The sequence below is a fragment of the Alexandromys fortis genome, unplaced genomic scaffold (assembly GCF_014885135.2).
Source record: "Alexandromys fortis isolate MF-2015 unplaced genomic scaffold, M_Fortis_MF-2015_v1.1 scaffold_38, whole genome shotgun sequence".
NCBI classification, from domain to species: Eukaryota; Metazoa; Chordata; class Mammalia; order Rodentia; family Cricetidae; genus Alexandromys; species Alexandromys fortis.
Genome location: NW_026067916.1, coordinates 9,795,594 through 9,816,750, shown reverse-complemented (window position 1 = coordinate 9,816,750; position 21,157 = coordinate 9,795,594). Strand labels below are relative to the sequence as shown.

At 40.9% G+C, this 21,157-nt stretch overlaps 1 protein-coding gene across 1 annotated transcript in view; it reads left to right on the top strand.

Moving 5' to 3' along the window:
* Positions 1 to 20,683, top strand: part of Gnai1 (G protein subunit alpha i1) — a 76,579-nt gene extending 55,896 nt beyond the window's left edge. Inside the window, exons 4-8 of the mRNA XM_050139818.1 lie at positions 3,029 to 3,186; positions 4,583 to 4,711; positions 13,348 to 13,477; positions 16,104 to 16,257; positions 18,628 to 20,683. Coding sequence (XP_049995775.1) covers positions 3,029 to 3,186; positions 4,583 to 4,711; positions 13,348 to 13,477; positions 16,104 to 16,257; positions 18,628 to 18,818 — 762 coding nt within the window. The 3' untranslated portion in view covers positions 18,819 to 20,683. The remainder of the gene's footprint in view (positions 1 to 3,028; positions 3,187 to 4,582; positions 4,712 to 13,347; positions 13,478 to 16,103; positions 16,258 to 18,627) is intronic.
* Positions 20,684 to 21,157: the final 474 nt, after the last annotated feature.

Genomic DNA, 21,157 nt, shown 5'->3' with positions numbered 1-21,157 from the left:
GTCCTACAGTTTTGTTTTCTTGCTTTAGAGAAGAAAAAGGACTTATTTTATTAGACAAATATTTTATATTTCTAGGCAATTATTTCAGACAATAAGGACTTACTAATTGTTTATGTACTGATTTATGTGATTACCGGGCTGTGGTAATTGAGGCAAATCGCTTGGGTTGTGCAACACAGAAGGTGAGGTAGACATCTTCCTATAGTGCATTCTGCTCAAATCCCATTAGCTTTTTCTGTGACAGCGTTGCACTGTCATTTAGACTGACTTTGCACTCACTATGCAACCCAGGCTAGCCTAGTACTGAAGATGCTCCTGTGTCAGCATCCAGAGTCCTGAGCATCCAGGACTACAGCTGTCCACCATCACACCATGCCAGGCTTCCAGTTACTTTAGGGGAAGAAGCTCCTTGACATTTTGTGAAGAAGAGAGTTTTCTTCTTCTTTTTTTTTTTAATGCTAGTTTTACTGTGCAGTTTGGGAGTTTGCAATTCGATGTTGTGGAATCCACAGGATAATAACGGAGTTACTACAGGAAAGCGAATCAACATGTCCATCATCTCACATTTAGGGGAGTGGCTAACATGAGCTTAATTAACATAATTGTAATAGAATGCAACTTATATGTTTAGTTTAGGTGCTGTGCAGTTGCTCCTCGTACTACCTAATCTCAAACTGCTTTTTGCTGCTTACCCTTTGAAGAACACTTCCTGTTGCTTCACCCACTTCCTTTCCTCTGGTGGGGGGGGGGGCACATTTTAGTTTTCTACCTCTGCATTTTCTTCTGACTTGGAGGATTCTGTCTTAAGTCCAATAAGGCAGACATGGAAAGAAAGGGACCGCGTGGTCTCACTGACGTGTGCAGTCTAAAAACGGAAGAGACATTTGAGTGCCTCGGGAGAGAAGTGCAGTTTATAAATACAGCGTCCAAAGTTCCTTACGTGTTTTCTTTAGGGCCTCTTCCTAGAAAGTACGCAAGAAAGGGCTCCAACCTGATGATCTAGCCTGGAGGGTCTTGTTCTCTTCTGCCAAAAGTTCACAATCATTGATGAGAGATTGCATAATGGAGTACAGTTTTAAAAACTACTTAGGTATTTTTCTAAACAAAATTGCGTTTTCCGTGGTTCAGTAAACAAAAATAGCAGGTTGTTTGTGCATAGGTTATTACGTGGAAGGTGGGGTGGCCTTATTGCTCCTGGAGCTAGGTCAAAGGTACCAAGCATGGCTGCAGTCTGAGGGACCGCTTTACTAAGGACGTGTGCGTGTTGCTGGCTTGCACGCAGTTCTCTTGTGGTTTACTAAGGAAGAAAACATATGCTTGAATAATGTGTTCCCATGCTGAGAAACTTAATTAGTTTCTATGATGAGTTCCAGCTGAAAAGAAAATGTTTCAGGAATTAGCGGTAGGATGAGTTTGTATCGTCAGCTTGTCTGTTCCACAAGCCTGCCTTGAGACACTTTTCTTCCTCATACTTCGTCATCTATCTGTAAGACTCAACTGCAATGCTTTTGTCCCCCAGTAGCGGTGGGCGATTAGTTCACGGAATCCCAGCAAATACCAACATCTGACGGTGATCAAGTTTATTTATGATTTGGCTTGCAGATGTGGTGGTCCCCTTCTGTAATATCAGCACTTGGCAGTGAGGCAGGAGCATCACCAGTTCAAGGCTAGTCAGGACTTTGTAGTAAACACTTACTTTAGAAAAGCCAAAAGTGTATTTATATGTAATCTACAGAAATCCTACCTGTGTATGTTAAATCATTTCTAGGTTGCTGTTAATAATAACCTGATCATATAGGCTAATAGATTTTATACAGCATTTTGCATAGAATAATGATAAGAATAACAAAATATTAAAGCCTCTATACCTCCCCAGTAGGTGCTTTTCAAATACCTTCAACCTGAAGATTGGAGAGCCAGATGTAGCTCGGAAGAATGGCACTTGGGAATAGCAGTGTTTTTTTTTCCCCCACTAAACAAAACCACACATCTCAAGCTAAAAATAACCCGAGTAAAGTAGTAACTTGTGACACCAAGGTTTCCTTTTTAGACGGTTTCTCCCCTAAAGCCTCCACTCTGCCACCAGGGATGGTAATTACTACCCACACTCGGAGCTCAGAACTTGAATATGTGTCTGGTCTTAGTAAAGACATGCTACACGACAGCCCAGATGTGGAAGACTCCTTGGAGCGGGAGCTCATTCCACCTGGCGCATGGCTGTGTAAGGCAGCCTGGATCACACCCAGAGGCTCCTCGCCTGTTTCTCTTTGGCCACAGGGACTACGAGTGGTTGGTTATTTGTGGTTCAGTAACTGTTAGCAGCTTCATCTCCAACGCAGAACCAGGCCCCCTTTATATCCAGTCTTCTTTCCCTTAGAGCTTGGTGTGTGTTGTCCTCACGTGGATTGTGGGTGTATCTACGCCAAAGCCTCCAGATGTCTGTCCTTATGCCTGGGTTAACAGACCCTGCTCCTAGCTTCTTTCTCCCTGATTATCAGTATGTGTACATAGTGAGAATCCACAGACTATTCTGTGAAACCATTGTTGCTTTCGCCATATTGATTTCTCTCTTCCCTGACAATATTTTGCATCTGTAAACTGTATCAAAATGCTAACACTTAATTAGATTGTGCTTTAGGTAGTCTTTAATGATGCTGTGCTTCTTTGATTAAAAGTCTCTGGAGAAGAATGACTTTCTGAATCATCCATCTTTTTTGTTTTAAATGAGCTTCCGTCGACAACATTCTGTCAGTGGATAGCGGAGGTCTCTTCACATGCCGTGATTAGTTATTCTTATTGCCCCCAGGTGCTTTAATAGCTGCCACGTGTACCACAAAGCAGAGGCTTGTGACATCTGTTTATCGTTTTGTTTTGCATAAGCCAACTTTGCAAGTGGTGCTTTAGATGGAGAAAAGTTGTGGCCCTTTATAAAAACCACGAAGGAAACTCACAATTGCGTTTTTCTTCTTGCTCATCTCTCCATCTGGATCTTTTAACTCTAACACCTCTGGTTCCGTCGAATGTGCAGGATGACGCTCGCCAACTCTTCGTGCTTGCTGGGGCTGCAGAAGAAGGCTTCATGACGGCAGAGCTTGCTGGCGTCATAAAGAGATTGTGGAAAGACAGCGGAGTGCAAGCCTGCTTCAACAGATCCCGGGAGTACCAGCTGAATGACTCTGCAGCATAGTAAGTAGCCATAGCTTAAACTCAAAACCCAGCTTTAATGAATTATCTTGTGCTAACAAATCCATCTCCAGGTCATTTGTTCTGGAGAACTGCCTGGCACGTTCTTATACTCATGATTTCTGAGTGACAATATTTGAATGCTTTCTCTGTCATGTGTGTGTGTATATGTTTGTGGTAGCAATGCTGCTATTACCCATGTTTCCGAAAAGCATCTTTCATGTTTAATCTCTAATTAGAACTGTATAGAACAGGGTTTACCTCCAAGAATGTCACTGAAACTTCAAAAACTCACTCTGCTTTTCTCAGAGGACTGATCTGGCTCTTATACACCCTCCTCCTCTTCCTAAGTTCTCCGTGCCTTAGAGAGGGTGGTGTCCGTGTCTTGTTTAGGTTGGAGACCTCAGACATCATTTCCTCTCTTCCTCTTAGACATCCTCGAGTCTCAATGTTCACCATCAGTTACTGTAGAAAGAGGCTTCTCTGGTCAAGACTGAGAGTAGCTTTTGTCTGTGAGCATAAACATAGATATTTAGAAAGTAGCTTTATGTTATATCAATTTAGTAACTATAGTTGGGCCTACGACTTCCCCAGACAAAGGTTTTTAATGGGATTCTCAGCTGTGGAGCAGGTCTCAAATAAAACCAGACAGCAGGTGATTACCTCTGTGAGAGTGGTGCCACTGTTGAAAGATGGGAACGTTTTGCTTGGCAGCTTGGATGATTGATTCATAGGGTTCACCAGCCCTGTGGGGTCTTCTCTCCTTCAGCAGCTGCATAGCACCTTTGGGACACTTGCCTTCAGGGAAGAAATTGTTCTAACTTGCTTTTTTCTATATCTTAAGCTGGAGTATGTGGCACCTTTAACAGTAGTGTCTTATTCTTTAATTGTGATGGGCAACCAAGGCCACTGACAAGAGCCTATGTTGTTTTGCGGGACTCGATGTTTGTAGAGCTGTTGAATCAGAGAACAGAACAGTGAAATAGAGGGCTAGAATGAAAGAACATCCCACCCAGTGTTTGCTGAGCTTGCTTACCACCGCCTCCACAATTAAGACCTATGAAGTCTTCAACAGAGAGCAAAGTATAGACCCAAGCATGGCATTATACAAAAAGTGTAAGTAAGAGTTTTAAGAAACAGCTCATGATAGTTTTCAGTTCAGGCATTTTTAAGCCACTCTCCTTTGAATTTCTATAACCGGGAAACAAATTTGAACAGGCACTAAAAGATTTGTGAGTAACTATGTGACATGGAGGCTTAAGCTGGTTGTTTTCTATGCTCATGAAGACCCTTGAAGACTTGAGAGCACTGCATAACTAAAGTATGCTGTGGTTTTTGTTTTGAGCACTCTTACTTGGCTCTCGTCCCTTTTGACAATGTGGTTGTTATTTGTTTTCAGTTATTTGAATGACTTGGACAGAATAGCACAGCCAAATTACATCCCAACTCAGCAGGACGTCCTGAGAACCAGGGTGAAAACAACAGGAATCGTGGAGACCCATTTTACTTTTAAAGATCTTCATTTTAAGTGAGTAACTTCCAAATATATTGTTCAAAGGCTTGGTTATAAAATGCATTGCTTTAGAAACAAAAGGCAAAGTAATAAATGTTTATGACATTTTTACTGTTGGGAATTTGTTTTCAGAAGATTAGACAAGATAATTGTATGGAAATGAATGAGAACAACATTTTCAAAAGAATATTTTAACTTTTATTTAAGGCAAAATAACCAGTCAAGTGCCCTTTGCCTGCTATTTTTCTGGTGCTCAAACCATAATAGTGTCTGGCTGTTTTGACTAAACAGAAGATGTGTCTTTAATATATAAGCATATGTCTAACGAGGGCATCACTGTGTGTCTTTACGTAAAATGGGAAGCTTTAGTTATAGAATGTGCTTTCTTAGAAAACTGTTTCAAGAAAGGTGCTGTGTGAGTTCTAATTTGCCTTATTACTTAAAACTTTTGAATCAGATATTAGGGGATCCATGCTGAAAGATTAGAAAAGTAAAGGAGCCAGATACTAGAGAGACCTTTTACCTTTACCAAATCTAGACCCTAGATCTAGGGTGGACAAGATCCTGTCTCCATGAAATCCTCAAACTGAGTTCTTAGACTGAGTGCACTGAGCTCCTGTCTCCTCCCACCTTACATTCCCTCTCCAGCAAGTCATATCCCTTCTCATCTCCACCTTCCCAGGGCTGGGATTAAAGGTGTGAGCCACCACTGCCTGGCCTCTATGGCTAACGAGTGGCTCCCTCCTCACTCTGATCTTCAGGCAAGCTTTATTTGTTAGATCAGAAACAAAATATCACCGCACAAAGGTGCCTTTTAATTTTTTTCTTGAAAAATTTCATGAAGCAAACTGATATTTGAAGTCTGGTGGGGGGCAATGTTTGCTTCAGGCGTGTCCAGTGTGAACCTACTGCGTGTGAATAGTGGCACATAATGGAGCATTAGGAATGAAAGGGAATGGACGACGTTCTTTCCACCTCCTTCCTTGGCATGAGCCAGTTTCAGAGGAAGGCAAGGAATCATCAGACAGACATTCATAAAACTGTATCTCTCTTCTTCTAATAAATAATACTTTTCAAAAACATGAGAAAGACAGGGATTGAATCACAGCCAAACCCAAATTTTAATTTGCCAGTCCACCTCCAGCCCTAAAGCCTCCTTGGTAGTTTCTTTCATCCAGTGTTCCCTTGTCGATACCTGCTACTGGAGTTTTATGTTTATTTTTTACCCCTATTTCTTTGCTGTATTGCTCGACTTGCTAAACCAATGCCTTCCCAGTCAGAACTGCTGAACATGTACCCTGCTGCTCCTCATTTTGTCCACCTTACTCTCCTTTAAGTAATGAATCAAGGAAAACAAGGCTACTTATTTTACGTAAATATGTATGTCTGAAAACAATAACTTGGCTACAGAATATTTTACTGAAACAAACTGCCTGTGTTTACATAGAAATCTAAGACCACTGTGCTGTTACTTGATGTTTAAAATAATTATATACTTGTTTATGATTTTCATTATTAATCTTCCCTCCTTCATATCATGTTTCTCTATTTTGAAGCACTATACAGGAACTGGAGGAAATTGTTTTCCAGTACCGCATGCCTTATGATTAATTGCATTTAAACTGGCACATCCCCTAAGTGTCAGTTCTGTGTCCAGAGGCAAGGATCCTGATGTAAAGCTTTGGATAGCTTGCTGGCCCCCCTGTCACATAAACCTGATGGTAGATTACTCAGACTATATTAAATACCACGCTCCCTAGACCATATACATAACAGCTAATTAGTAGCCCCAGAGAAAGGATACAAGGCTGGAATTAAATGTGTTGCGTGGGTTTTGCATCATTTTCCTTGGTTCAGCAGGCGGGGGTTTCCTTTGGTTGTTTCCTTAAACCAGTGTGAGTAAGACAGGTTTAGGGACACTGCAGCTATGTTCATGTGTAAGTCCACGCAGGTGCCTTCATGTTCCCATGGCTCAGACTGAGCAGACCCCACTTGTCACTATGGAAGTTATTAGAAATGAAATTTATGATAAGTCCTCCCTATGAAAACTGTCATGATATTCATACCCTTTGTTTTGCATTACACATTTTCTTTTCCAGGTTATTTTTAGTGCTTTATGTTTGCTTTCTCTAAATTCAAACTATATATGATAATATATAATATATATACTCCTGGTGTCCAGATATAGGGAAGAATGATATTATGAGCAATGGGGCCAAGACCATGATAGGGAAACCTACAGAAACAACTGACCTGAGCTACTGGGAACTTACTGACTCTGTACTGACAGCTGGGGAACCTGCATAGGACTCAACTGGGCCCTCTGAATGTGTGTGGCAGTTGTGTGGCTTGGGCAGTTTGTGGGGCCACTAGCATTGGAACCAGTATTTATCCCATGTGTATGAACTGGCTCTTTAAAGCTCATCCCTATGGAGGGATACCTTGCTCAGCCTAGTTACAGGAGGGAGGGCCTTGGTCCTGCCTCAAGTGATGTGACAGACTGTTGAATCCCCATACAGGCTTCAGCCTCTCTAAGGAGTGGATGGGGGAGGGGTGAGAGAACTGGAATTGGTATGGAAAATAAGATTGTTTTAAAAAGACTATATATGTATACATACACACAAATATATATATTCCCTTAGCTTTTCTTCTACACCATCATCACGGTATCTGAAAAGCTGAAGGCACAAAGGAACAAAAGGCAAAGCTAGCAGCAACTGCTGCATCATCTGTTCAGCAGCCCTTGTCCACATCAGCTTGCAATGGACTAGTTTATGTTGTCATTGAAATTATCTTCTGTTTTGTTTTGCTTTGCCTGTAAAATGCTCTGGTTCAAGATTGTCATTCAAAAGAAAGCTTTACTATGAATCATGGGTTAGACTGCTTCAGGTAGCTTCAGCTCTCTCAAATGATAAGGACAAAGGAACAGATTTTTTTTTTTTTAAAGAAATTTTGTCAAGGAGATTGTCAGTTGGAGATTTGTTAGCAAAACAAACCATTGTCAGTTCACTTGCTAATGAAGGCTCAGTGCTCCAAGCTGGGAATTTGGAGCATGGAGCATCTCAGCTTCTCTCTCTCTCTCTCTCTCTCTCTCTCTCTCTCTCTCTCTCTCTCTCTCTCTCTCCTTGTGCGTGTGTGCTTTAGGTGAAGCATACCTGCTGATGTCAATGTCACTGTGTTATCAGTAATTCCCAAAGAACATCAGTTTATTTCTAATTTCCCATAATCTCCTTTACCTCAAAAAAGGGTCTGTTTCCCTACTGTCTTAAGTGAAGGTGTAGACTGTTTATCTTCAATACAGATTTTATTTAGTAGGAATGATTTTGAATTCACTCGTATTGTTTTCACTTCCATTCCTTTTTTTTGCACCTCATAGTGGGTATATTTTTCCTTCTTACTGAATCTCTTGCCATGTAACCCTCCTGATAAATGTGTAGGTTATTCAGTAGTCATATGCAGTGTCTGGTCAGGGGACATATGTTGCAGGGGATCCGCTTGTTGGTTCCCGGCCACCTGGCTAGCTTTGACCCAAAATAATCACATAGAAACTTAATCACTTATTACTTAAATCACTGCTTGGCTCATTAGCTCTAACTTCTTATTGGCTAACTCTTACATCTTAATTTAGTCCATTTCTATTCATCTGTGTATCACCACGAGGTTGTGGCCTATCAGCAAAGTTCAGCAGGTCTATATCCAGCAGCGGCAGCTCCATTGCATCTCTCTCTTCGCCTTCCTTCTCCCAGCATTCAGTCCAGTTTTCCCCACCTACCTAAGTTCTGCCCTATCAACAGGCCAACACAGTTTCTTCATTCACTAGTTGTAATCACAGCATACAGAGGGGATTCCCACAACAGACCTATCCATTTGTGTTAAAACTATGCAATGATATTTAATCATAAAATGTTTATTGTTTGAAGACTTAAAATGTATTTGCCTAACTACAAAACATCTTCAAGTCTGATTTTTCAAAAATTTTGTCTACTTAGGTTTTGTTTGTTCATTTTTTTTTTCTGCTTTGTTTTAGAGACATGGTCTCAATTTGTAGCCCTGGCTGGCTAGAACTCACTGTGGCTAGTCTCAAATTCATAGTGATCTGCCTGCATCTCTGCCTTTTGGAGTTCTGGATTTACAAGGGTGTCCTGCCACATCCACTAGTTTTTCTAGTTTGAGTGACCATGGACTAAGAAAATGTGTTTTGGTTAAGAAATAGCTGATTGTGAGGTGGGGTGGTCTAAGGAGGAATTGGAAAGCATTTCAGTTAAAACAGAAGGAATTTGGACAGTGATTACTCCACTAAGTAGCTTGGTAAACCCCACTGAGATGCTTGAATATTAGCATGTTGCCTTTAATCAGGACTGCAATAACAAAATGAGTCTGTTTTTCTTTTGAAAATAATAATGTAAAGATAAAACTCCATCAATGTGACAGGTGATGGTGGCACATGTCATTGTATTATTCAGTCATAAGACAGTCTGGCAGTATGAAATCACTTTAACTTTGTTCAGGATAGTCTTACGTGTTTGCTACCAGAGCATATGTTTCCTAGCTTTGTCAAAGTTGTCATTTCAACAACAATAGACCCTAGGATTTGCTGAAGTTGGCTGTCACTGTGATCCTCTCAGAAAGCCATTTTTACTCCATGGGCGAGGACCATTGAGGGACTGTGTTACAGCATGTTCTGAGTTTCACTTTTAATATAGTGACGTAGAGATAAACACAGGTCACTCTAACACTAGGTAAACGCTCTTCTTTTGGATTTGGGGCTGTAAATCACAATGATTGCTTATATATGCTTTTATAACTTTTCTTTTTCTGTGTTAAATGGGCCTGAAATGGACTAGGGCAGAAATGTACTTAGAATAAATCTACTACGAACCATTGACTGTGGTAATCTCTCAGTAATGCTCTGTATATTATTTCCTGTTACAATTCTTTGTCTGACTTTAACTGGTAAATGAAATAGATTTTGTATTTTTATACGATTGGCTTAGCAAAGAGAAGATGAATTATGAGAGAATAATTTAAGTATTATTTTAATTTAGTTTAAATTAAAATAATTTAATTTTAACTATTTTATTATTTAATAATAAATATTATTATTTAATTAATAATAATAATAATAGAGTTTAAGTATCTATCGATATGACTGTGCTTTTATGGTCAGGGTCTTTATCTAATGAAAGAATTGGGCAGCTCTGGTTATTTATTTCCAGATATAGATTTCATGTATCCTTTCTGTCGTAAAATTGACCTGACTTAAGAAAACCTGCCATTTCCTTTCTATAATATAAATGTATAATTGATTTTGGAACACGCTGTTCTCTTAATGAGCTTGATAGTCATATAGAGTTAGCTGATTCTGCACTGGTCAGTCCTGGCCACTTGGTCCTAGATGATTTCAAAGGCTAAGGTAGTGCATCTCAGGAAACATTTCCTTCGACTTCACATCACAAAAATGCCTAAGAAATTCAACCTGATTCTCTAGTTGTTAACAGCCTTTTCATATGAAGGAGAACAGATTTTATGAGGAATTTGTATTGTTTAAATAGATACTCAGAATTTGAGAAACAATATATCAAAGAATTACATTAATAACATTTTATGAATAAATAATTATGACATTTCTGAGTACTCTGTGATTTATATGGAATCTGAAAAGAGTAGTAAAAATATTCAATCTGGTTATTATCTTCATTTAGCTCTTTAAATAGTTATAAATTTAAACAAAATCTGGTCACAACTATTGTTGCTCCTTGGATTTCAGGTTCTTTCTCAAAACACAGTCTCTGACCAGTGACGTCAGCATCTCCCGATGTTCTTTCTGATTGATGCTACTTGGGAACCACTGGTGTAGAATGAATTTTCAATTTTATGACCAATATATGAAGGACCATCATTCATTTATAATTCATAAGTTAAATAAATTGGGGGGGTTTTTTTCTCTTCTCAAATTTATCTGACTGTCACATTATAATGAAATCTCTTTGGTTTTAACATTCCCCTGATATAGAAAGCATTTCCAAATCTTAAACACAACGTTAGTCTATTATTTCTTGAAAATGTTGAAAAGTATTCAGTAGGCATGGTTGATTTATTTAGTAGTAAGTTCTTTGTGTATCAAATGTGGGGGACATAAACAAGAAAAGAGAGACAGTCTTTGCTTTTAAACTGTTTAAGGCAAAGGGCAGATAAATAAGCAGGTATTTAATTTTTAGGAGATGGTAATTGCTAAGACAGAAAATAGAGCTTACGAGTAAAGAATATTCTTTGCAAATAATATTTTCACTCCTGAGGGTTGCCATGCAAATTGCCCAAAAATGGGTTCATGAACAAGTAAACATCATCCTCCTCCTTTTCTTCAGGTTAGAACTGAAATCAGTGTGTTGGGAGACAGTGCTCCCCTTCAAGGCTCCAGGGAAGAATATTCTTGAACTGATTTTAGTGTCTGGTAGCTGCTGGCAATTCATGGCACACCTTGGCGTATACCTCTGCCAACTGTGCGGTCATATGTCGCTCTTTCCTGTGTGGGGGAGGAGGACACCCTTTTGGCGTGGAGTTCATTCCTCAAGTTTGCTTTTCTGCTGTTATATTTCTATAAGAAGGCAAATCCATTACTTACAGACTGATGCAGATAAGCTACGCAACCACTTCCCCGTCTGTTACAGCATCACCTTTGTCACAGTGGGCATTTTCCCTTTCCTCTGAGAACTCATTAAAACTGTTTCTAAGCATGCTGTTCATCATAGTCTATGCATTCCCTAAGACTGCAGAAACTCCGGGGGTTTTGCTTTCATCTGAATTCGAAATAAAATTAACTTTGTTGTCTATATTTCAAGAAAATCTGGTTGTTTCTTTTTATGTGAAGTAATTCAGGAGAGTTCAAGATGCTACTCTTGTATCCAGTTCCAAGCCCCTTTTCATTTTCACACCTGTAGATCTTTGTTACTGTATCCCCCTTTATTGGTACTTCCTTTTGTACCACTCAGTATTCCCCAGAGAGCAGGAATGATTAAGTTGTTCGAAGGCACAGGCAGACCTGAGTTTTCAGAGCAGACTGTCAGGCTCAAATAAAAGCTGTGGAGGCATCATGAGGATATTTTCATCTCTTGTCTGAGAAACCCTAGCTTTGGTTCTAGCCCTCCTGGCTGAGTGCAGGGAGCCTGGCTACCCCATTAAGGAGAGTCTGCTTTGCTTAAAGTCAGGCATCTCTAGACGTCGACCACATCAGTAACACAGAAGCACTAGTAAGTGACTGAGTCACGGAGTGAGCAGAGCAGACAGAGAAAGTGGAGGAAGGGATGGGTTGTTCCAGATGGATGGGCGAGGCGTGCTGTGTGAAAAAACTCTCTAAGCTTATGGTAAAATTGTTTACAAATTGTATTCTTGTATTAATGTTAATGGAATTAAATCGGTTCTCCCTTTGTTCTCCTTTACACTGGGTTGCATCTTACCCCTTTGCCGTCTGTTCTTCTCCTAGCCTGTCCACTCTGATGTCTGCTGTGGTAGGATCATTCTGCTATAGCAAACGTTAACGAGCAGGTTAACATCCAGCTAAATCAAGACGACAAAAGTGACGGATTCGGATTTGGTTTTAGGCCACCGCTGCTCTGCAGGGAATTAACCAGGAGTGGCTTTAATTAGTGCGCCATTGAGATAAATGGGGCCTTTAAAATGTGCCTGTTTACGCAGTGTTTCCATTATATAAGTGGCTATTTCTAGGCAGTATAATGTAGTCTATGCAAATTTAAACTTTGGCTTAACTTCGTATCCTTGCCAGGAACAGGAAGAAAAGGTCATTGGCATTATATTGTTTGATTGTGCCAGAACCATGCACACTAACCTCCCGTTGTCCATGGTTATATATTATATAATTATTGAGGAATTCTTATTTTATTGGTCTGTCACCTCTTCCCCCCGCCTCTCTCATTTTAGTCCATAATTTACACAAACCTCTTGGTCATTTTCTAAAATTACTTTGTCTCATAACCCTCTTCTTACTGAGATGGTTTCCCTGACGTTCCAACAGCCTGCCCGAACTCTTTTCTCAGTACGAACAGGGAGCCCTGGCCTGTGGCGCTATTGCTTGGAACTGGCAAGTCGAGTGTGTTTCCTTTGGTCTCTGGTTTCCTCCATTGCTTTATGTGGCTGCTGGTGTTTACAAGCAGTGAGGTCCTTTAATCTGTTGCTGGCTTGATATCCTAAGTGCTTTCATGATTGTTAATGGATGTCTATGCTGTTTAAAAAATGAATTTTAATTTTCCCTCACTTGTGTGTGGGTATGTGTGTGTGCACATGAACTCACACATACACACATGCCACAGAGTGCGTGTGGAAGGGACCGAAGGATTGAACTCAGGCTTCTGAGCCACATCAAGGGCCCATATGTGTTGTTAGTTAAGAATATTTTTCATTTGGTTTAGAGTTACTCTTGCTGCAATCAAAGAATTTATTTAAAAAAAAAATAACTTCACCCCCCACCCTGGGCCTTTGAGAAAACAAATTGGTAACATTTTTCCCCTCCCACTCTGTCCCGTTCTTCCTGTCCCACAGTCCCCAAGCTATGCGGAGCATTTCTGTTGGCGTTGCAGAACTCGTCGGGGCTTTTGAACATTGAATGTGGTGTCAAGTCATAAATCTTGCTCTTACAGAATGTTCGACGTGGGGGGACAGAGGTCAGAACGGAAGAAGTGGATCCACTGCTTCGAGGGCGTGACCGCCATCATCTTCTGTGTGGCCCTGAGTGACTACGACCTGGTCCTAGCTGAGGATGAAGAAATGGCAAGTAGAAGCACTTCTGGGGTGCAACGTGAAACGCCGGCAGCGGCAGATGTTGCCAAGAACTTTTCTGAGAAATCCTGGCTTTACGAAGGAAGTGTTTGAAAGTTCAGGCTGTTCGCTGTGGCTTCTCTGCTGCAGCCTGGAGGGTAGAGGTGCTGGGAGGAGTAGGTGCCTACACACACACACACACACACCTGTACATTTCCTGCATCCGCTTCAGGCTCACACTTTCTCACGAGTTACTCTGATAGCTTGTTGTTTTGATATATGCTACCCTTAATTATGTATAGAAAATTAATTTTCAAATAGCGTTTTACAAATGCATTGTTCTCCCGGGGAAGCATTTTTGGATCCAGATTTAAAGTTCTGGCCCTTAAATACAAAGAAAATTTCAAGGGGGAAGATTTCAGGCTTTTCTATCAAGTACAAACAGCTGTTGGCCAGAAGGGAAAATACAGCATCACATATATATTTCTTTCATTCCTACACTGTAAAATACGGCAGTGCCCTCTTTGAATTCGGCCCCTCAAAGGGTAGCGGATAAAACTGGAAGTCGTCTTTGCTCATATCCACAGTGTTGACCTACTTGGATTTCAGTTTGCTCAATTTAATAATTACTCTCCAAAGCGGCCACCTGCCTCTTCAGCCGAGGTGATCTGCACGACAGTGACATTTCTTTGATGGGCTCAGACATGAACACCCCTTGGTTGTAACATGCTGCAACACCAGGACCTCAGGCGTGAGACATTACACAATGGGCACTGAGCCAGCAGTGATTAGGTGATGCTGAGACACTCAGCTTATCTAACATCCAAGTTGTGCTTGTGTAGAGATGACAAAAATGTATTGCTGTGGAATGCTTAAGAGGTCTTGATCAGGACACCTGACTGGATAGACGTCTCAGTCAACTAGACCTGGCCACCGCTCACCTCAGTAGTCTAATTAGAAGGAGACTGGCTAGGAATAAGTGGAAGATACTCCTTCAGTACAGCCTCACGGGAAGAACAGGGTCTCAGCATCCTAGATGCTTGTTGGATAGTGAGAAAAGCTCTTGGATTCTAAATAAGGAAGAAGCCGGAAGTCAAGGGGTGGGGGTATACATCATTCCACTGTCGGGGTCAAACCCTGGTCTGCATTATCATTGTCACAGGCCTGGCTGTGCTTGGTCTTCTGCTGGCTTCTAGAAAATTGTTGTTACTTGTAGGAAAGAAGAGAGGTTCGTTTCCCATGAGGAGGTAATAGCTTTCACCCGGGGCCAACCTCCATCTCGGCACAGGGAATAAACCGGCTAAGGCTTTCTTTGCTTGAGTTTGAAGTCAGCCCAAGTGACTCAGACAGAGCAGGTTAAGACAAAATTGGAGTGGAGATAACAGCTGGGACGTCCTTCGGGGTGTTGAACGGTTTTCAGCTGCAAAGATCTGGTCTGGTGCAGTGTTTGTTCTTTTTGAAACCGTTCCCCAGTGCTTGACTGCGCATCTCTGCATCTGCTTCCATCGGTTACTGAGTGATGGCTCTGTGGTTACAATTAGGACAGTCACCAATCTGATTACAGGGGAAGGCCAGTTCAGGCACCCTCTCCACTATCGCTAGAGGTCTTAGCTGAGTCCTTGTGGATTCCTTGGAGCCTCCCTGGCACCAGGTTTCTCCCTAACCCCGAAATGCCCTGCCCTATCAAGATGTCTATTTCATTACTCTCCCCCTCTCCAGCCCCCAATCCACCTCACACACAGCCCACATAACCTGCTTCCTCAAGTTCCCATCCCCTGCCCTCCCACCCCCGATTACCTAGGAGGTCTCTTCTATTTCTGCTTCCCAGTGAAATCCATGCAACCTGTAGCTAACCTCTCATGTTATCTAGCCTCTCTGGGGCTGTGGGTTGTAGGCTGGTTATCCTATACCTTACTCCTAATATGTACTTATGAGTGAGTACACAACATGTTTGTCTTTCCGAGTCTGGGTTACCTCACTCAGAATGATTTTTTTCTAGTTCCATACATATGCCTGCAAATTTCATGAAGTCATTGATGTTTACCACTGAGTAATACTCCGTTGTGTAATGTACCACATTTTCCTTATCTGTTCTTCAATAGAGAGGCATCTAGATTGTTTCCAGGTTCTGACTATGACAAATAATGCTGGACTGAGCTCTACTGAAGAAAGGGAGGAGGGATTGTAGGAGCCAGGAGGGTCAAAGTCATGTCAGAGGAGCCTACAGAGCCAGCTGACCTGAACTCCTGGAAGCACATTGACTTTGGACCAACAATTAGGGAGCCTGCATGGGACCGACCTAGGCCCTATGCATGTGTGTGACAGTTGTGTAGCTTGGTCTGTTAGTGGGGCTCCTAGCAGGGAGATGAGAACCCATGCCTGGCACTTCGCTGTGTTATCCTTTCTGTGTTCAAGCCCTTGGGAGGTCTGCCCCTTTCTGAGTGGAGAAGGAGGAGGAGGTGGTGGATGGAGAGGGGGCTAGTTGGAGTGTAGGGGCGGGGGGAAACAGGAGAAGATGGACTAGAACAAGGGAAACTATGGTCAGTATGAAAACTAAAAGAAAAAAATGTTAATTAAATAAAAACAATCTTCCTGAAAGCCTTCACTGCTCATGAAAATGATTTTTTTTATGTTCCAGAATCGAATGCATGAAAGCATGAAGTTGTTTGACAGTATATGTAACAACAAGTGGTTTACAGACACATCCATTATCCTTTTCCTAAACAAGAAGGACCTCTTTGAAGAAAAAATCAAAAAGAGCCCCCTCACAATCTGCTACCCGGAATATGCAGGTATTGGACTCTTAGATTAACTTAGCAAATCATGTGTATCTAAGCGAAACTTCCCCGAAAGCATGATTTTCAGTTGTTGGCTTGAGTTTATTGTCTTACTAATTCTTGCACTGGAGGACATAGTATTTTCCAAACCGAACACAAATACGTCTTGAAGATGTGGATGAGTTTTCTCTTGTCTGTTTTCTGGAAAAGCTTTCTGGCAATTTCCTAAGGTGACTCCATGTCTCTAATGAATCTAAAAACTGACTTGCTCATACAATAAGCTAATGACAGATTGAATGAGTAAAGATATGATCTGTATCTGTTCGCTATCTCGTGGAAAACACACACACACATGCTACTAAACCCATGACGAACAATAGTAGTCACTCAGCCTAATGGACAAAGGGTGACTTAAGCAGAGCAGGGAAGAGGACCCAGTAGGGCAGCTCGTCCCAGTGTTGATGCTCTGGCCAATGTGCTCCAAGAGCACAGCAGATTTGAAGGAAAGACCCAGCTTTTACAGAATTAAATCCAGAATCTTGAACAAGGCCGATGCCTTTTCTAGGTTCCAGTGCCTCGTCTGTAAAATCGGGAATTGGGATAAAGCGTTGGTTGAAATTTGGTTTAGTTCCATGGAGCACATCCCGAGCCGCTATTGAACATGAGTCTGGTGTTCACACTTGTAAGCTCCAGACCTGTAAGGTGAAGCAGGAAGATCAGTACTTCAAGGCCATCTTGGGCTACATAGTAAGTCCAAAGACAGACCAAGATATCTGAGAACCTGTTTCCAAAACAAAAATTGAGTGCCAAGAAGAGAAATCCCTACCCACTCCTGCTCTTCCAGGCTTCACATACAAGCAAAGTAAATCAGTTTTCATATACATTGTATGTATATATTACATATATGTTAATATGACATAATTATATATGTATTATATATTTAAGCCCTTTCCCTTCAAAAACCAAAACTGCCATTAGTTTGTATGAACTCTAAATATAAGTATTTTAACCTTTGCCTCAGTCTATTTGAAAGAACAAAAAAATTCTCAAGAACTTCTTAACGTCTAAATAAAATCTGAGTTAGCATTGCAGTGGGTGGGTTGCTGGTGAGTGTTGAGTGAGTGTCTTCACGCAGCTGACATTGGATAGCCCATTGGTGTTTGTACTTGGCCAACCCTGTTCTGACAAGAACAAGAGCTCGGTGCAGCCACGGAGTCCAACTTCAGAACCCAGTGCATCATGCAATGTCTGCAGATCTGCCCCAGTCAAGCTGCTTTTAATTAGAGTCTCGTCGGATGCAGAAAGGAAGTGTCGTTGATAAACACTGAATATCACATAATTATTTGATATCCCAAAGGCTAAGATTATAATTTCAAATCTGCACTACTTACTTGCTCTGTGAATGGCTCAGTTGTTTCTGGCATAGCATCAAAATCTTATGGCTATGGCTTTGTATGGATAAAGCCTAGGTGGCCGTGCCAGCCACTTGGGTGTGTCCTGCCTCTGCTGCCTTGCAATGCACTTCCTCTCCTATCACTGAGAGCTGCCATTTCACCAAAGTCCATCTGCAGCCCTGTATTCCTTTTGCAAACTATCCTTTCATAGTAGTATTTATTCTTAACTGGGCAAAATTACGTTGTCAGCCCAAATTTCTCTCTGCAGGCCCTATTTCCTCTAGAAGAAGGCCGTGCTCTGCTAGCATTTGTTTTGTGAACTTTCTTTGACCAGAACAAAGCTCTACCGAACCTCTACCTAACAATTGAAATTTCTGGGTCAGAGGCTGTGTGTGCTTATCCCCAGATTCTGCCAGGCCCTTTCTAAATTGTTTTTGCTCAGAGCCCGTCTCAAGCCCCTCCCCTAAAAGCACAAGTAGGACATCATTTTTTTTTCTTTTTTGGTAACTTCATAACATTTACCGTATTAGAGACACGGTATCGATTTTGAATAAAAATGATGACAAAAAGATGACTAATGAGAAAATATGAAGGGGGAGAGAAACGAATTCAGCTGGCATTGCTGATTCACCGCGGGGTTATCTCAATAATACTAAGCCACCATTAGGGTTCGGTGGCTTGAATTCTCCAGCGTGGGGATGTAGATGATAGACAGTGATAGAAAGGGGTCTGGCTCTTGGAAACTTGAGCAGAAACAGAGCAAACATAGACTACCATGGAAAGGAGTTCTTAAGGTTAAAGATGAGTTGTGAAGAGAAGTTTACCCAGGTATTTTTTAACTGGAAAAAAAAATCATTTTGTTCTAGAGGGTTAAGTGGAGTTATGGAGCCCCTGTAGTTTACATGCAGAAAACTGGCCTGTGTTTAAAGGCGCATTTTACTTAACCCTATACCACTATAACTTTTTGCATACTTCTTTTTCTACATCTCAGGATCAAACACCTATGAAGAGGCAGCTGCGTATATCCAGTGTCAGTTTGAAGACCTCAATAAACGGAAGGACACAAAGGAAATCTACACCCACTTCACCTGTGCCACGGATACTAAGAACGTGCAGTTTGTGTTTGACGCTGTCACCGATGTCATCATAAAAAATAACCTAAAAGATTGCGGTCTCTTCTAAGTTTCGCAGTTGGTAGTAACAAGCATTTTCAAACCAAATGAGTACTTCTATATGGATCTCTCTAGACTAGAGTCTCCCAGCCACACAGAATGTAGTGTACTGCAAATGCATCCTCGACATGACCAAAGTTGTTCTGTTTTGTGTCTTTCTCTGGAAGGACTAGGACCTTTCTCAAAGGGGAAAGAGGGTCTTGCAATGTCAAAGGGAGGTGTGATGTTGAAGCTGGGCTCTAGTATAACTGATGACTTCTGTGTAAGTGTAAATATGCAAATGTAAGATGTATTTATATCTTTTGATTTCCCATATTATGTTTAGGTTGTAAGAGTGGCAACTTACGATTCCAGTGTGATGGCTTTGGAAATAACATAACTATTAAGTACCTTGTACTGAATGACAGAATAGCTCTGTGTTTGCCAGTTTCAAACAGCTGTATTTATGTTCATGTCCTATGAATTTTAGGTACCGTAATTAATATTAGGAAATGTCACGGCCCTTTCCTTGATTATATGTATACTTGTATTCATAAAATGTTATTTGTACAAACATTGCACAGACTATTTTAATACCACGAGTGTCCTCTAAAGGTTCCGTGTGTCACGGGGGATGTTCTTACCGAGGTTAGCACACTGCCTTTGTGTGAGTTAAGCAAGCATCGTGTGCATTGACATTTTCTTTACAGGATGCATGATGTTACGTTTCTACCTTAAATTTGTCTGAAGAAGCTAAAGTGTTCAGAATTTTGAAAATACAGGATCTTAGACTTAAAAACACTTCGCTTTTAGTCCACCACTTTGTTTCAATTGAACCTTAGTACCCGGATGGCATTTCTGCATTGCTTTTGGGTGATGCCAGATTAATTTTACATTCTTAAAAACATAGTTCATTTATGGCAAAGTTTAGGTGAGTGGTGAAAACATTTTTGTGGGTAAAAATTTTTAGTATGTGAATTTTGAGACATTCATGTATGTATTTTCTTTAGCAAATCCCTCATATTTAAGCATACATGATAGTTCCTTGTTTGGAAGCTAACCAGAAAATCCTCTATTACTGATAGCATACAAGCTTTGTAATTCACTAGTTTCAAGTTTATCACTTTATGTCAAAAAATTGCTTCTTTCCCCTTCGATTTCAAAATTCCTTCCACTCGCTGGAATTCATATTCGTTTAAAGCTCTACTGTGGTTTCTGACATTAAGCGGACAATTATACTTAGAAATTGAATAGTAGTATTTAACAAGATCAGTGAGTGTGTCTGCGTGTGCTTACATATGTGTTACATAAGAGCTGCATACTGAACTTTGTTAGTGCCGTTTTTCTTTTGATCGTTTACAGTGTGTCTATGTGCCCTTATGTTGGCAAAATGAGTAACATTGCCCAGCTCATTCCCCTCTTTGATTCATCCTGTAAAGTCAAGTCTTTCTATAGACTGTGCCCGCGTGCGGTTCCTCACTAGCCTCAGATGTTACCATTTCCTTAGTCTTCTTGTTGACATGTGTACACACGTAAGTGTGTGGAGAATCATGAATTGCATTCACGTGGTTTACTTTGGGGGAAATGGTTTTCTTGTTTGCAATGTCAAGAAATTCAAGGTGATCGAAATTCCTCCCGTGTTAGTTTAGATTATTTTATGTGCCTTTCATGAAATGTACGTTTCCATTCATTTTTACTAATGGAAGATCTGTCAGACCCAGATTGTGAAGCTCTGTATGAAATTCAACCATTATCTGAATAAATTTGAATGATGGAAAATAGGGTTTAAAAACCACGAAGAAGCACATATTGGTGACCATCATTGGTGAATCCCTGAAGTCTACTCTGTGTAACTGTGCTACTACTACATCCTAATAAATTTAAATTTTTAAAATTTTACAACCCTGTTGACTGAACTCATTTTGCGTTAGAACCTAGGTATCCGTGTACGGGAGCTTCCTTCCTATTTCCAGTGTTCTGTCTTGTTGGCTTTACTTGTCTGAGAAGTTTGAGTTTGCCCTATCTACATATTCTTCTAAAATTTGATATAAAAAATCGCCTGCATGCAAGCCCCTTATGGGAATTCAACTCCCTAGATCACCTTGCCCAAATCAAATGCTTCATCATTTTCTCTTCAACCAATCATTACCCTTTAGCTACTGCTATAGTTTTGCTGCTGAATTCCTCCAAAGACTCATGTATAAATTTCTTTGTCGAAGGGTAACTAGAAGGCAGGTGGTAGAATCTTGGAGAAGCTGGGGTCCTTAGGTCATAAGGGTGTCCTTTAGAAGAGGCTTGTGTGGATCTGGCCCCTTTTTGTTTTCTTTAATGCATGGCATAAGTGGTGAGTGGATTCGTTTTCACATGTGC